Source organism: Ascidiella aspersa, chromosome 4 (assembly GCF_963924565.1).
Source record: "Ascidiella aspersa chromosome 4, kaAscAspe10.2, whole genome shotgun sequence".
Taxonomy (NCBI): domain Eukaryota; kingdom Metazoa; phylum Chordata; class Ascidiacea; order Phlebobranchia; family Ascidiidae; genus Ascidiella; species Ascidiella aspersa.
Window position 1 is genome coordinate 8130605 of NC_139450.1, and position 18598 is coordinate 8149202.

Below are 18598 nucleotides of genomic sequence, written 5' to 3' on the forward strand. Positions count from 1 at the left end.
CACGTTCCCCTTTAGATTTCATGAAATTTTCTCGTACCCCTGTCTACAATGACCGACGAAAGCAAATTAAATTGTAATGATAGGTATTAAACTCAATGTATTTCTAACTTCCGTGTTGAATGCATGCATTAAATACAGTCTTGTGAGCAACAATATTTACAACACACAAAAAATCAGTCAATTTAATATTGTTTTTTCATGTTGCTTTTCCTACTTGCCTAAATCCAAATATGCCTAAATAGCGCATAATTTCACACTGCATGTCGTACCCCCTGCTTTGGTGCTTCGTACCACCAAGGGGTACACTTACCCCTGGTTAAGAACCCCTGTTCTATGGGCTTATATCCATACTCTTGAAACCAGTAAGCCCTTTAGGATAGTTTACAGAACCCTATACGAAAACACCCATTTTAAAAGAGTGGCTATTTGCTGGATGGCTCGAATACACATACATCGAATAGTGATCATGCATTGATTAGCGTTTTGGTTCGACTAGTGAAATTATTAAATCTACTTTCCAAAGTTCGCACTATTTCCATACGTTATTTTTTAAACTACTTTGTTAGCCGGGTAAATAGCCTCAAGAAGTGTCTTTGGGATATTTACCCGGCTCGTTTTGGTACGCATACATCGTTCAATGACTAATATCGATTTAAACTACAATGTTACCCGGAGCTAAGCTAAGGGTGCTAAACGTTTTTGAGACGGTCACACTACCTGAGTATAAACTAACCAACTAGGATTTTAATGCTTTGTTGCGCATTTCTTAAGCCTAGGTTAGCGGAACTAACTAACAATCGTTACGCGCGTCGGACAAAGGCAAGACTCGACGAGACGCCCTATGTGACGTAACAAACAACCCCTCCCGTAGAGCAACGCGTGCGCGATTGTTACCTAACAAAGGCCTAAACAGCGGGTGGAGTTAATAAAGACCAACACATAGAGGGATTCCCTATTCTGGTTTTCAAATCAATAAAAATATCCGAAATTGATTCAGTTTGTTTACAAAAGGCAATTTAATCTGTGTAAGTGAAATATATATAAAATGAGAATTAAAAATAAGTGTTTTTTTTTAATTTGAACTTAAATTTAATCTCAGGATTCAATATGCGCTATGAGCCCTTCGTTTTTTTAAAAATGGCGTAAAGTTAACAGTATTTCAATTAAAGAAAAATTAGGTTTAAATTGAAAGCAGGATTTAAACATGGATGGTCGTCAAAAGCGCTTAGCCCGGTTTTAAATCTTCAATATTTAAACTTTAAAAGCTGGAGCGGGCGGTCGTCAGATATTGTTTTCAATTATACTGACTGGTGGGTGCGCGGATCGATATGCAAGTCAATGGAGCTGCAGTAACGGCTTATCCCTGCATTAGCAGCTCAGCTGCTGCTTAACCCTAATAGTGCCGTCCGCTAATTTCCTAATCATTCCTATATATTCTATCAATCGCATAAATGTACTTGTTCAATTTTGCGTAAAATTTGCTGTCAATACAAACAGAAATATAAGAAAATACCCAAATTTTACGCTAGCCATGGCCCAGTAAAAGCCTACAACAATATATCATAATTATATTTACTCAATTGTTTATTATTTTAAAATAACCGCCATTGACTTAGGTGCACTATGTACGGATCTGAAATGTAGCTTGATAATGAATCTCAAAGACAAAAAGGTCGAGCTAATGGTAATGTCCCTTTTACAAGTACGTATCGAAACGAAATTATCAAGGTGATCTCGATTAACTCGTTCTTTTTTGCTTTGAGATTTCTTATTATCAAACCGCCATTGAAATCTTTAAAAAAAATGTGTCTTAAAGTCGTCAAAACCTCACAAAACCACTTTATAACCTGTGCATAAAGAAAAAAACGACAAAAAAACGAGCAAAACACAACAACGGATCAACGCGAGCGAGCCAAAAAGCCTAAATCTAAAAACGCAAAGGCACAAAAAGACGGCGCCGCGTGCCTCGGTCGCTAACGCGGGGATTTCTGGCTGCCAAATGACGCCGGGTGTTGAGCACACATCGGCCTAATCTCAACGACCTTAACTTTCAACTTATCGGCACACGAGTGTTTGCTTGAGTGCCATACTGAAGCGCTTGCCAACGCCGGTCGCGGTTTAAGCTCTAATCGGGCTAGTCGGGCGTTTTCAAAAGGCACAAGGCACACTTTTTAATTCTTTTTTTGATATTTTAACCCACGGGTAAGGTACGCGACACTTTCCAAAAGCAACCGGTTTCTAAAACCAGCGAAGAGATAATATTTGATAAAATAGACAATTTGCTCTTCAAAAACATTTCGGCAATACCTCATGCCACCATTAGCGTGAAAATTCAGGTAAAGATAGCGATAAAACACAAAAAAGGTTTAATTTTTACTGGTTTTACTTCAACAGGTTTCATTTCAGATTTCAGGCTTCCTTTTTTTACCTTTTCTATAAAGACATCAGTTTTGTTTTATTTTTAGGATTTGCAAGTTTAAACTGCTTGTTCTAATCCTGGGCCACTTTAAAAAAGATTTGTGTTTCTTCACTTGTTGGGCAGCTTACGTAACTATAAGGGGATCAGGTACCTTTAAACAAGTTGACTTGCTCTAGGTATGACTTGTTATTTATTCGAAAAACGACCTGACTTGGACTAACTTATTTTACAAATAATTTGACTGGGACTTCAGTCATTTCAAAACGACTTGTTTACAAGACTGGCCCCCACCCTTGGCTAGTCTGCGCTGCCACGGGCCAAATACCACACCGTCATCCGAACGGTTTGGCAATATCAAGCCGAAATTGCTTCACAACCACAAGACACACAATGTACGCTGCCATAATTGCTGCGAGTCGGCGACCAGCAAGCAATAAAGCCATCCCAAGTTCAGGTCGCGCTGTTACGAGCCTATTTACTTTCGCTTGTCGCTAACTCGTATATACTTGGCTCGTAAAATACTTGAACAGACGGCGGCTTAACCTTGACGCGCATGTTAGTGACCTTGAGCCTACTACCAGTTTGCACTTTAACGCTGTGAACTTTAATGTTTTCCAATTGTTTTCAATTTTGCTGTTAAACTAATTGCGGAGGCTGATGTAATTTTTTTTAATCTGTGCTGTTTCTCTGCAACTGACGACCTTTAACATAATTAACTCATTACTTAGTAGTTCATTCAATATCCTCACATAAAAGTCTAACAAAACTTAAAAGTCTCCAAATTGTTTGATAAAGCTAAGGATAAATCTGATCAATATGAGTTATGATAAGAAAAAGAACTCAGCAGATTTTATGTTCGCATTGTTTTAGTCTGAGTAGCCTATTACTTAAACAACAAAACCGATCGTAATTTCGGTTAATAAATTAAAAAAATCACCGAATTCTCTATAACGTTTATCCGATTCAGAACTTTCATACCTCCAATAGATTTTCATAACACACAAGCGGTGCGAAGCTTGACACCTTTGCAAAAAACAACAAGCAATAGAATGGGGGTTGACTAACAGCAATAAGGACAGTTTGTCTCGCGTGCAATTATCCCCGTAAAATCAATAGTTTGAAGCGACTAATCGCGTAACGCGGTACGGAATTAAAGTTCCGTCCACAACCACCCCTCTCTCGCTGTATATTATTGCGAACGTTGCGTTTAGAGGGTAGAGAAGCCGGAGACCGAAAGTGGATGGTCGGTTTTAAGGAACGAGTGCTGAAAAAGACCACAGCTTTCGTTGGTTGTTTAAGATTCAAAGCTTGTCACACTGCAATTGAACGAAGTTAATTATAAGGAAAAGAAAATGGCTAACATTAACGTTGATATTAATGTTGTGTAGTAGGCTTTTATCTGATAACCGGACTTAAAATTATCTAATAAATGAAAATAAAACTTTAAAAAAGTTTTAACTCAAGGCAAGCACTCGTTAAACGGTTTTCAGAAAATATCCAAAGCGCAAAAAGAAGTGTTAGCAACGTAGAAACCTTTCGAATAACAGTGCAACTACTTTTTCATGTATTTTTCTACATCATCAAACCAATTTACTTAAAGCCGTGATTTTTCTTGTTCAAAATTTACTTTGGCATTATTAGCATTATCTAGGATAAACCGGGTTAGTTGCATATTATGGTTGCACCGTACCCAGTATTTTTACAACACAAGCTGCGGTATATAACATCCTAAAATTTTGGGGGACCTAACTTGATTTTGCGTTGGTCGAACGATTAATACCAATTGACAATGAGCTCAGCGTAGAAACTTATGTTATCAAAATAGGTGAATAGGGTTTAGGCCTTAATTATTTCAAATTAAAATTTTGACAAGTTTTCACTTAAAAATAAGTTTTCATCCACTTATTTCAAGTTTCAATGACCGCTGAAACAAAAATCAGTTATTTTTCAGTTTAACAAAAAAGCTTATTTGATATTTTTTGAATGTCAAAAAGACAGACAACTACACATAATTTTCGACTTAACGTATAATTATGAATTATTTTGCCCTTTTCCCCCCTAAGTGAAAAATAGTCGCCCTACTTATCACCTTGCTTAAGCGCTGCTTTAAAATACCTCACCTATGTTAACAACTGGAATGTCCCGAACGCTAAAATTACCCTCGCTGTTGCTTATTTTAAAACACAGCCACACAGATAAGAACTTGCTCAACGAAAACTGAAAACAAAATACCTAGGTAAACCGCACCGGTAAGACTGAAAAAAACTTCTCGAAAAATTACGATACAGTTGAACACTGAAATGCCCTTTTTCAGAGCTCGTTAGAACCGAGCAGCACTTAGCAATAAACTCGCTTCGGTAAACTAAGAAAACAAAAGAGCCCAAGAAAACTCTCAACAAAAACTAATTCGTGTTCAACGCGCAGCTCTAAATCTCCAAAAACGATTCTGAAATAATAAGCGTTTTAGAAATAACTCTGATCAAACAAACGATCGAATAAATCGTAAAACAATGCTGTAATCCTCTAAAACTCTGCCATACTCGTCCAAACTCCATCAAAACGCCATCGCCTGTATTAAAGTTCAAGCGCGGTTCGTCGAGTTTTGCTGGCCGACGATCAACCCCGAACTGCAAGCAAAATACTTCCGACGTGAGCGACTATCACGCAAATAAGCAGACGCGTCAGCAGCAGGGCCGCCGCTTCGACGTAAAAATCAAATTAAGCGCCGGCTCCTAACGGCGCACTCCCGCTTATAGCAAAGGCACAGCCTAGCAGCAGCCGCTCTCTCCTATTCGGTCGGCAAGGTCGAACTGGTAACAGCTGCGTGAGGTAGCGCCCGGCGCTCCATATAACGACCCGAACAAAAGCCGCGTTGACCGCCGGCGGCGTTACGTGGGTGGAGTAGGCCGGGGGGTGTCACCGGGGGCGTGTTGGACGCCGTAGGCTCACAGGGGCAGCGGGGTCACGCGCGTTGGATTAAAATAAATCCTGGTATTTTTCCACCGTTATTGGAGTTTTTCGCTCGTCGCTTTAGGTTTTGTGAGCGATTTGAAAGCGATCGGCCGTTTTTTCTAGCAAGGTTAGATTTTCTATAGGTGCCGGTAGTTTTACACTTTTTCTGGCAACACTTGGCTTTTTTCGTCCCTTTGGAAAGTTGTTGTATGATGCCTTTCACAGCAGCTGCTGCTTTTAAGTATACGATGCAGACTGGTATGCTGTAAGCTAAGGTCTCTCGCATTGGCCCCAAACAGCTGGTAGTTTTTCACCTTAACTCCGTTTCAACCACGCTCTTTCTATGTCGAAACATATTTTTAATAGCCTTTTACGCGTCTTTGCTGTTCGTAATCAGACTGTGTAACCATATATGTTTCTTTGGCGCATCCAAATTAATTTCTTTCTGTGTATTTTTTAATTGTTTGCCAAACCGCTTTAAAAGCATCCAGCCAATACTCTCTGTACAGTGTACGCGTTGTTTGACAATATTAGCATTTAGGTTAAAATATACCTAGAAACTTGCTTTAAAGGGTACCGGGTCTTCCTGACGGCCAATCAACAGGTAAACAGGTACTAAACATATCGGTCAAATTAAGATAATCTATTCGGGACACGTTCGAAATTCTAAAAGGTGATGACAGACGTATAGGTTCGAGACCGTAATTGTGAGTTCGACTTACGAAATGACTGGTGCCAGTTACAAACATGCACAATGTCATGTGTATAAACGCTCCAAGTAATTGTACAGACGCCACCAAATTGCAAACGAGCGACTTTACTACACTTAACAAGGTGTACAGTGTAGCACCTATTTTTTTGCGTCAAAGTTCGTAACACAACTGCGGTTTTGCAGCTACCAATTGAGCGAATGATAAAGGGCACGAATATTTTGCATTTCGCGTAAGTTTCTACCGGAAATACACAAGAGAGCTATACGTGGGCTGACTTTTTGCGTCAAAGTTTGTAACAACTGCGTTTTTACAGGTCGTATAATTAAACAAACGATAGGGGCACGAATATTTGGGCTTTCGCGTAAAGTTTCCCGTAAATACACAAGCGAGCTACGTGACAATCTCACGTAGGCCCTAAGTAAATTCAAGTTGAGGAGCCTGCTTTGACTTTGGGGTCGTCGTACCCCACTTACACTTGATAGCGCCAATATGCAATCGGGCACTTGTATTGCGAAACGCGACCAAGGTCAGAAAAAAGCAGTATAGGACCTGATCAAAGTCTACATCCACCGGCGAAAGAAAAGCTGCAAACCGCGGGTCGAAATACACGTTTTGATAAAGCGACGCTGTATTACTTTACACGATTTGACAAACACTGTCTTTCTTCTGCCTTACAATGCTAGGCCACATTGATGTGGTGAAGTTGTTCGCATTGACGAGGTAGGGCTGTTGGCTTTAGAAATGAACTGGTATTACAGGGAAAAAGCGTTTTTTTTTTTCGGGTATTAGAGAATGGTGATTTGTATTCGAAACGACTGCAAAATGTCTAAATAGGCAAAAAACTTTAACCATATTGCTAATTGTAAGTTGTTCTAGACAGGAAAAAAATCAAAATAAATTTAAATTCTCTTATATTCTAACCTAAACGACTGTAACTGAGAACAAATAACACAGCGAAATGTCTAAACGTATACTTCCAACGTTGAGTTCCAAGAAACTATATTTTTTCTCGTCAATTTGTCGTCAAGTGCTTAACATGCACCATACTGGATTACATTACATAACCTACAGCTTGACATGACCTTGCGACAGAATAAACATACGCAATGACGCAATACCGAGTGACATCACGAGTCGTTGCAATACACACTCACGCTTAAACATATAGTTGACATAGCCGATGCTAGTAAATACTAACTTAAAACGACTTTTTCCAAGCCGTGGATTTGCAACAATATAAATACATAGAGTTATCTTTCAGAGCACTGTACAATAAAACAATATACAGGCTAATGGAGAACAAATATAGCACGCAACAGCATCACTTAAACTTTGTGCTTACTTAGACCTTTGACTCTCATATGGCAGCCTTATTACTGACCTAAAGCGTGACTACTGATTAGGGTTCAAAATACGCATGTTCATACGGCAAAGCACAGGGTGGGCTCAAAGTCGACAAACATGAAATTTTAAGTTACGTTTGACTGGGATTGCTCGGTTGGCATTGTGAACTCACTCGCTCGCTAATGTGAGTACATTTCGCTCCGGGCGAGTCTAGATTGACACCCACTCCACTCGCCTGACTGGTTAGTGCCGAGAGCAAAAAATGTTTTTTCTTATCTGGCCTATGCTGGCCTCAATTTGTTGATTTGCGAGAAATTATGTTGAACGCTAAATACGGAACTAATGTTGCGTAAATCGCTGACTTATATACATGCTTGTGCAACTATATAAAAGCGTTTCATTTAATTGATATGATTAATATCTTAGTATTGCTTTCGCAAGTTTCTTAAATTTTGAAACAATCTTGCTAATAACCAATCTCAACAAACCTAACATTTAAATCTTTTTAGTCGGCGACCCAACCAATCAAACAGAGACCCAATTTGGGGTCGCGACCCATGGGTTGAAAAACACTGAACTACAACAACGAATTAAACAAGCGCATCAACCGTGGTAAAAAGTCCTACACATTCAGTCAGTAATTTGGAAGCCAGCTATATGAGAAGGATGTGTCAGGGATGCACAACCTGTGGCCATTGGTTATAACGAGGGCGATATTTTTTGACTTGTTAAAAAATCAAATTTTATTTCAAATTTCGTTAGGTCAAAATTTGTCAAAATTATTTCAGGTCAAAATCGATTAAAAATAAACATAAATCGTTTACAGTCAAAAAAATTATAGTCAGATTTTTGAATTGTCGTTCAGTTAACATTTTATCTTAAAAATTAGTTTTCAATTATATTCACCGACATTTTAACTGTATTATATCTTCATTAGAGCAAAATACGGTATACGCGAGTCGGTAGAATAAACCACTCAGACCTCGTTTATCGCACTATAGGTTAAGCTCGACCTTCGTTTTTCATTTATATAGGTGTGTATCTCTGATTTGGGCAAAGCATCGAACAGTATTTTGCTATTTTTACCTTTTATACCTTGTGTTTCAACTGTTTACACAATTATTTAAAAAAATAACCAGCGTCTTGTTTTTCTTGGTATTTTTATAGTTTTTTTGGAAATGACAAAAATATCAAGAACGCATTCCCAAGAGCTTTGCATGAACCCGAAAAAATAACTGAATTGTGTGTTTCACCGGTAGTCCGTAAAACATTAAAAACTATTAGTTGACAATTTCAAGACACTAATGCAGTACTGCAAACAACAATATGTTGTTTACATCAATTTATAATTTGTTTTTTTTAGGTCAAAACTTATAATTATTTAGGTTAAAAAATAATCGCCCTAGGTGTAACTGTTGCCGCCGTGCGTTGGCGGCCGCACGTTGATACAAACTTGAAAAAAAAAAACTTTAAAACAAGTCTAAAATTAATCGAGGTTTTATGACATAGGCCAGGGATGGCGAACCATTTTCCCGGGGGTCAATTCGTGACTCGCCACAGATTTTTAATGGCCCACTTTGTCGTTTTGAAGTATCGAAGTGTTATCAATCATTTTCATGAAAGGATTAATGTAAAAAACAGTTCTTTGTTAGATAGCACTATACTGTTTAAATCAGGGCTGGCAAATCTGTGGGCCGTGTGGGCCGTGTTTTAGGTAGACCAGTAGGCCTAAATTAACCGCACTTCAACAAATGTGTGCGGAAAAGCAGACAACTATAAAAGCATTTTGTTTATCGAGGGTGGCGATCGTTTAAGCAAAATGAGTTTCGCAGACTAAAAGTTCTAAAAACCCTGGTTAAACCAATAAACCATGCCGAAAAGCTTTCTGCTGATCTTCTGTAGAAAGCCTATAAAAAAATGCTGCAGAATTTGTTAACTATTTGGCTTCTTAGTATTTGTGGGTATCATAATTTGGAAATCGTCCATAAACCTTGAATTACGAATCCTGACAATAACACTTAAATCGAAGCAGCATCAGAGTTTCGCATAAATTTAGTAAATAATTGAATATATGACACACTTGTGCATTTTGTAAAGATTAACAACGTGTTTGTGACCCGCGCAATGAAAAGGTTCGCCATCCCTCATATAGGCGCTTTACTCGATTAGACTATATTTCAGTTGCATATTTTCGCACGCGATCGTTAGAGAGCAACATGTCTTTTTAAGATAAATAGTTTTATGAACTAACATCTTGACGTCACCTCTAAAATAATTCTACTGGCGGCCGTGAAGAAAAAATAAAGACTGTCAATGCGGCCGTGAGCAGCTAAAAGGTTGTGCACCCCTGATGTATGTAAGCACACTCGCCCGACCGGCGACCGGGAGTATAAAATTTAGTTCAATATCAACCCTGGATGTATTAAATTTTGGTTTTATTTCGATACTCATACCTGACATTTAGGGCTTAAGTATGTGGTACGAAATTACGTCATTCCTAAGTTTTTAAATTTACCTAAAGTCCTAATAATTAGACAAAGCATAATGGTTGGCGATTGTAGTAAGACGTAATAAGAATATCAAAGCCCATACAGAAGTATATCATTTTGAACGTTTTCGAATAACTGTTTATTTCTTCTTTTCTGAATAAAGTTTTCGAAGTAACGTTTTCGAATAACTCTTTATTTTCTTATTCTGAATAAAAAGTTTTTCGAAACGTTTAAAATGATACCTACTTCTGTATGGGCCTTGACATTCTTATTACGACAAACATTAGTATTGTAACCTTACTGACAACTTTAAACATTAAATCATTTTTCAAAACGCTAGAACTATTTAAAATTACACAGGTTGGTGTACAAAGAAAATGTTTTCGTATGGCAAAGGTCTTAGGTCCGAATCTTGTTTAAATGCTTGTACTTTTTAGCCTAACGACTTTCTTGCACACTCCAACAACTGACTTATGTTTAAATATTGGTTAGCATTATAACGTTTGTCTTTATCTAGGCACCTTTTAAACTGCTTAAGAAGAAAGAGTTTGTATATGGTTTTATTTTAGGCTATACAAGAGGTTATACCCTTAAAAATAAAACGTATTTTTGGGCTATTTAAAGAAAATCTATACTTTGGCATTTTAAATCCTTCTACATTCGCAAGCTTTTAACTTCTAAACTTGTATCAAAATGCTAGCCTACAGAAAATGCATTTGGCGGACTAAAAGTGGGATAAAAAATGCTTAAAAATCAGTTTTTTCTGTGTTATGGCGCAAAAAAGTTGTTTTTTCAACATAATTAGATTGTTTATTTGTTATAGTAAATTTTAACTTTTTTGTGTTTAATACTTTTTCCTTACATCTTATTGACTGGTTTTAACAAAACAGGCATTTGTCGAATTAATTTTTATAAATTACACTTTGCCAGATACCTGCAGACATAACAACAGAAATAAATAACTTAAAAACAACGGCTTAGCTTTAATGTTCGCCTCGGCGTCTTCTTCAGGAAATAGACATCGGTTTTTAACACCATTAAACTCAAAATACTTAATTCTAAACTGAATGAAAAGTAAAGCCACTGGTAGCTTAACAACTTTGCTTACCTTTTGTGACGTAGAAATAGCGCTTGTTGTTGTATTTCGGACGTAAAGTTGAATTTGAAGAATGGACGAGGCTGGGGTTACATATTCAGTATTAAAACTTAGAGGTTTAATCAGCAAATGTACACCGAATTCCTGAATTTAAAATAGACGCATCCAGTTAACACAGTTAATGTGAGCCTAAAGCAGAATTACAGACGCTTAAGCTGGAGCTTGCTCGATTTATTGTTACAATTACAAAAACTCAGTTTTCTGTCTTATGTGTATCTTTATTTTAACATATAGGGTTGGTGTTTTAGTTTTTATCGGTCATACCAATAGAACGAAGGCATTTGGCCTTTTCGTATGTAAACAAATTCGGAAATTATTCGTAGGCACTTAAAGTTATATCTACGTTAATCGACTGCAAGCACCAAAAACATGTTTTTAGTTTCAGCATAGTTTGGCTATAGTTTCACTTAAAAAGAACTGTACCATATGTTTTATAGATATTTAAGGCACTTTTGAGTTTTGACCCTGTTAACCAACTTTATGTTAATTCCGACGAGACTGAAGAAAGTCAATTTTGTGTCTGTTGAGAGAGCGCCCCCATACGGCAACTCTGTTCGCAACACATGTATTTAACCTAGTCACTACCAGCAAAGCGGTAACTATTTTACTTTCACGTTTGAAGCATAATTTATGAGGATAACCCAGAAGCCCAGTACAAAAAAGAAAAAAAGAAAAATCCTATCGAAATATTCCACGCTAATTTCGTATAATATAAACAAGTTTTTAGATAAAATATTACTTCGATCAACAAGTTAAAAACTAGATTAGACCATCCGGCATGTTTTTTGTGTTTTTTATCATAACAGTATTACCCAGATTTAAAGGGAGATTATACATCCCTCTTTTAAAACACAACCTTTTATCTCCGTATTACACTGTAGTACGGTTTTAAATACACAAACCGGAACAAATTGCCTTATTACAATAGTTCTAAAGAGCGCCGCTTGTTTTAACTGTATAATACTTTTTAAAAAAATGTTTAACAAAATCATTGTGTTGTGGCCTGGCCCGTAACAGATTTCTCGCACGTATTCTGTGGAGGTTGCACAAAAATATCCCACACGTTAATCCATCCTACAAGGCTCTTCTTTAAACTCCTGAACTTGAAAAGTGACACAGGAGCTGAAATGTTATGGGGATGTCCGATACTTGACATTTTATTTCGATACCGATACCCGATATTTTAAACAAAAAATATCGCCATCCGATACCAAATGACGTCAGTCTTATGCTAAAACAAACAAAATAGATAAAATTGAAAAATGCAGGTATATTTTTTTATGCCAAAATTTAAAAAAAAAATGCGAAGGTTTTTATGCCAAAATTTTCTTTAGCGTCAAGAACTTTACTTTCAGTTGTTAACCAACTGTAGATAAAAAAAAGCGCAAATCATGTCCGAAATTCATACATTTTTTAGGTATCGGTTCGGCACCGATAGCACCCTACTATAGGACGCGTGCTGACACAATGACGTGGATTCGGGTATCGCCTCCGATCCGATATTATCGGACATCTTTATTGCATAACAATTGAAGGTGACAAAAAGATTCGCTTATTGAGCTTACAAGCCAAGACTCAATTAGGCACTAAACTTATCACCTGATTGTTGTCTAAACCAGTGGTTCTCAACTGCCGGTCCGCGGGCCGATGCCGGTCCGCGTCAACTTTTCTACCGGTCCGCCAAATATATTACTATTTTAAACTGCAAACTGTAAGATGTTGAAGACTTGTCCATCAAATTTAAACTTCGCTAGTTCCGCTGTTTGCAGCATTGTGACGTAACAGAGTTATTAATCTACTTTGGACTTTAATTGTACGTTACATAAACACTGGTCTAAACGGCAAATTAATTAGCAGCTGTATTTATATTCCACCCTTACGACTGTTACTATACTGACTCAGCTTTCTTCTTCAAACTATGTTTATTGTAATCGCATATAATCCAGGCCCAGCTGGGACAATTACTTGTCCGCTTTCTCCTTAATAACTCGCCATAGACATTACCAGTTATTCATTTTATTCATTTCAGCCCTGATTCTTGGTGGAACAGATTTCCAAGTCAAGTCAAACGTTTTTTTCCGAGGTTACAGGGATCTACCTTGATTTTCCGCCTTTTTAATTGCAGGGATGGAATTAATAAAGTTGTGTCACGCTGAAAATCCGCTGAATTGCCGTGGTATGATGTCCCCCCTCCCTGCTAACTCAAAGCAAATAAATACGTGTGTACTGGCGAACCGAAATACTCTAGTCGCATTATGTTTCTATCTGGTTTTGCGTCACTCGCTCGATGACCAAAGTGCGACAGTCATCGCAAATATTGCCTGCAACGCGAAAATAACGACTGGCCTTCTGCAGTAAACGGTCGCAAACGTAATGGTTTTAGATTACTATTCTATACATTAATTTATTTTCTTTCAATCTGCTTTTAACTATTTTTGGTGTGAAAAAACTAGTCAAGTCATCAATTTTTCTGCTAAAACTTTAGCATATCTTCGGTACGTTATGCACGGATCTGTAATTTTGCTTGATAATGAATCTCAAAGCCATAAAGGTCGAGTAACCCGTAATTATCCTGTTAAAGACTTTTAATACGAACTTCTATCAACATAAGTTAACGTGACTGCAATATACCCAAACCTAATTAATGCTCTAAACCAGTGGTCGGCAAACTTTTTGGTCGCCGCCCAAGGTACTTTTCAGAGCTATTGAAGTCCCACTACGTAAAACCACTTTTCGAAAACGGCCGTACCTACTTCTTGTATTTAAAACCTTATATAATCTGCAAATTTATAAAAACGATGTTATTAAAACTCAAATTAAACCAGCGATATTTTGCAATAAAGGATTTATAGTGCTGTGCAATTTGTAAAACATTTATTGACTTTTTAACACAGTCTACATTTTTTTATAATAGTGAACTTGTTTCATACCAAAATTTCCCTTATTTTAACCTTTAGTTTTTTAATGGTGAGGCGTAGCAAATAAGTGGGCGTGCCTGAATATAGCTTCGACCTCATTGGCCGAAATAGCTTCATGCAGCCTGTTTAACCCAACCTTAGGCAGTAATTCCTTAACACGCAGTAAATATTGACCAACCGTATAGACGAAGCCTGGGCGTGTTTAGATTTTTGTGTTTTTACACGGAGAACCACTGTATTCCAGGCTGAAAAACAAGATCTGCAAGTTTCAAATTTGCGCTGTATGGCCTGGATTCTAATGACAAATAAGTGTTTGCTGATTTACACATTTTAACGCGTCACTTTTTTGTTGTTTATTCGGAAACCACTTGTCATCGTCTATATCAGGGGTCGGCAACCTACGGGCCGGCCCGCCGCCTCGACAAATTAGACACGAGTCTATTTCACAAACTTTTGACTATTTTAACCACTTAATTGCGAAAAATCTTCGCGCTTCCCGCGAATGTTTAGCCTACGTCCAGTTTGTTTACGTTTTGATTCTGCCTTTTCAACTTGATCAGCTTTTTTTACCGTTGCACCGTGGAAGACTGACATGTGCGTCATGCAAAACGGAAAACATATTAAAAAATATTGGACATATTTTTTAACATTTTCCTTTTTTCGACAATGTAATAAAAACTTCAAGAAATTAAAATAGATACCGGTATACCCCCCAAAAATTCGCGCTTGCTTCGTTCGCCAGGTGGACCTTCACTTAAAACGGTTAACAAACACTGAGCTAGATTAACTTTAAATGTTATCGCGTTTAATCAAAGTAGTTTAATTACACTTTTCATTAGCAGTATGGATTAAGAACGTGTGGACTGAAATTTGTAACCAAACAAACGTTTTTTTTCGCCCTTTGCGTCAACACTTTATTGCCTCTGTAAATGTAATTAAACACGTATTAAGTGCAAAAGTATCCGAGCCCCGCCTGATTTACTGGTGTTCTAACATTTCAATAACACAATTCTTAGTTAACATTTTGTGCGGCCCGCAGAGACCTTTCTGAGTTTGGTTTTGGCCCGCGACTAGAGGTTGCCGACCCCTAGTCTATAGAGTTGTTTTATGTCCACTATGGGAAGGTACTTTCTATTTTTATAAAACTTTGTAGTTCCTGAGTGGATTTTATAGAACCCTTGAAGTGGGACTTTTTCATTGCAGCCTACGGACATTTCATAAGATGTCATTGCGAAGCCTATTTTGCCCCTTGCGTTATTATGTATTTGTCTAGGTTTTTAAGTGGATTTCGTAAAGTGTTTATCAGTTATGCTCTTGTGCCAACTTCAGTTCCCTTATTTGGATTACAGCGTAACTTCGAAATCGAGAAAGGCCTGTTTTGTCATCAATATTTTGTTTTCGTTTTACAGCTACGCTTCATACTTGTGTTTCCATTACGTAATTTTTCTGAATCTACAAATTTATATCACTGAAGAGAATTAGATTAAGCATGAGATAATAGGCAACATAGCAGTCAAGGCAAGAATTACTTCAAAACATATTCATGTTTTCAAAACTTGGGGGCCTGCCCCCACTTTAAGAACAACTGCTTTAAAGGGTAAATTCTGAGAACAGTAAAAATCGAAGTTAAATACTTTCGTGAAAAGGAAATTTTGTTCTAATTACTCGAAAATAACTAATTGAAATCTAACCAAATTCGATCATATTTGACTATAGCAATGTCATCAATTTTATAGCTACTATTTGCTCAAAAACAGGAATATATACACATAATTTAACACTATGTATGACATTAATATGTATATATGATTTTATATTAGTATAAATTTAGGATATATAGAAATCAATTTACACCATTAGTAACTTAGTAAAACTGATAAACAATAATAAAACTTATCCATAATCATAATAATCGCATTTTAAAATTCCAGAGTGTCCACCCCTCCCCCCCCCCGTGAGGTCGCCCATAGGCCATTGCATTGTTTAAAATTGTCCTTTGCCTATTTAATTTTACCTAATTATACAGTATGACAGTTCATTTTATATTTAAAATAAAACATCCATAATTTCATCGCATACGATGCACTTAAAATGATATAAAATGGCGTGCGAATTTAGCTTAAATAAATACAACGGGTAAGAAGCAAATCTATTTGGGACTTTCTTTTGTCGGAATTTAACCGTGCGTAAAAATGGGCAAGTCATGAAAAAAAGAACGCCGCCAAGATGCACGTATTTCTTACCGGGGTACCAGGGGTGGGAAAAACAACGCTGGTCAAAAAATTAGTCGAGGGTTTAAAGGATCAAGTAGCGGTCGCCGGATTTTACACCGAAGAAATACGATCTGGTGGGGTTCGAATAGGGTTCGACGCTGTTTCAGTGGACGGGGTTACGAGATGTGCACTAGCCAGAATCGAAGATGAAAGTTTGGGGCAAAGAAAGCACCCCAAAGTCGGCAAATACAGCGTTTTCGTTGACCGCTTTGAGCAATTCGCCGGTCAAACGATGGCCTCCTGTCGACCGCATTCCGTTTTTGTCTTGGACGAAGTCGGAAAAATGGAACTCTTCTCTCGCAGCTTTCAGACGCAAGTGACGCGATTGTTTACGCGCGATGACGTCACACTGCTCGGCACCATCCCGATTCGGAAAGGCAGTGGTATTCCTTTTGTGGAGAAGATCAGGTCATCGGAAAGGGTCAAGTGCCTGCAAGTTACCAGAGAAAACAGAGACAAGTTGGCGGAAGAAGTTATGTCTGTTATTGCGCCATAATGAACAACAGTTTTAGTTTACTTTTGGCTCTGGTATGCAATCTTTTATCCTACCACATTTATTTTAACACTATCCAAAAGAGTTGTCAAAGTTGAAATTTCAAATATGGCATAAATATGCAAGAATAAATATAATATTAATACTTAAACCAACCAATCGCTAACTCTCACCCTAATCTTAGAAATATGAACCACAGACAAAAATGTGGTAGGATTCTAGACCAGTCCCTTACTTTTAGATTAGCGTGGTCCAACTTATTTTCATCGCGGGCCAAAAACAAGTTTTTTTTTATGTTGCAGGACAATGTTTTTAAATAGCGATGCTTTGGCTTATTGCTGGCAAATTATAGTCTATGGTATATATATTAACTTTATGAATGTACACCTTTGTTCAGTTACGGTAGTTATGTAATAATTTCAACACATAAAAATTAAAAAACAAAAATTAAAGTGATATTGCTAGATTGAAGCAAAGCTGACTATCAGATTGCGTGCCAAAAAAAGCTGAACTCGCGGGCCAACTTTGGCCCAGTGGCCTGCAGTTGGACCACACTGTTTTAGATGACCACTGCCAACTTGTTAAATTGTGTTATTTAATTAATTTATTTTATTCTAAAGTTGAGTTGTTGGCAACGTTATTTTATTGCGTTTTTGTTTCATAAGGTTCTTTGGTGCTGAGTGGTCAATCCTACCACCATGGGCTTAAATATTATTATTGAATCAACACATATTATTTAGGTTAGGCTGCCGGTTGGATGTAGATTGGATGGGATTTTAATCAGCAAATCTCACCTTATATGTTAACCGAAGTACCCGCTGCCATGTAATGATTTGCAAATTATCTCATATGGGTCAGACTGCATTCCATAATTTGTTGCCGATACTGTTTCAGAATTTTATACAAAAATTTTTTTTTTCATTTCTAACATCTGTGCAGCGAGGCACTCATATGGAATCAACAACATGTAGAGTTGCTGACAGTATAAAGTTTAGTTTTCAGCTAAGCCTTAATGATTAAATAAACAAGTTCTGTTTTGAAAATAAATGTAATCTTTGGTTATAAATATATATACTATAAACAAGGTGTTAAAATTGTTATTGTGATATAAGGAAAACTTAGTGTTGCAGGTGTTCACTTTTCCCTTTTAATGTTTAATCTTCTTACAAACCAGACTAGACTGTCTGCTGACTTGCTGCATTAACTGTCTTTTTATTCAACATTTAAGTCTGTGTGGCTTTGTTTAGTTGGTGGTTAATGGTTTAGCTAGTTTAGAAGTATTTACATATATGTATGTATACAGTCAAGGTAAAAACTTACAGTGATTTTACACGAATTGCGCGATTGGCCACAGATTGATTGGCCTATTCATTGAGTCTGCAATGGCTTTTGGTGTACTAATGATATGTAAGCCATAATTGTTGGTCAAAAAGAAGCTTCAGAAGGGCTACATCACAGTTGTTGATCAAATATGTATGTGTATCTTTCATTGATATAAATATACATTAGAGTGAGTGCTTGATGTCCACATTTTATACTGTGTACAAAGTAAACTATGTGACATGGTTAAACTAGACCAGTGCTTTCCAACTTTCTATTGCTTATGGTACCTGCAGAAAAGTGGCTTAATGTAATGTCACAATAAACAAATCTGGAAAAAACAAATAAACTATTCACAATGTTGGAAAGCCATTATTTTATGTACTATCATTGTACAAAACAAGTTGTATTAGGCTGTTCAAATATGGTTTTAGAATTTACACATATTTGTCCCCACGCACATGGTTAAATTTGAAGACTGAACGACTATATTTTATATTTTTAAACATTCAAGCAATGCT

The 18598-nt window shown here is 37.1% G+C and overlaps 1 protein-coding gene across 1 annotated transcript; it reads left to right on the forward strand.

Moving 5' to 3' along the window:
* Positions 1-16187: 16187 nt before the first annotated feature.
* Positions 16188-18552, forward strand: LOC146146970 (cancer-related nucleoside-triphosphatase homolog). The gene has a single exon (XM_083387378.1). The coding sequence runs from the start codon at positions 16218-16220 to the stop codon at positions 16758-16760; it is 543 nt and encodes a 180-aa protein (XP_083243504.1). The 5' UTR covers positions 16188-16217; the 3' UTR covers positions 16761-18552.
* Positions 18553-18598: the final 46 nt, after the last annotated feature.

Coding starts and splice junctions, on each gene's coding strand:
- LOC146146970 (XM_083387378.1), top strand. CDS start 16,218: ATGCACGTATTTCTTACCGGGGTACCAGGGGTGGGAAAAACAACGCTG.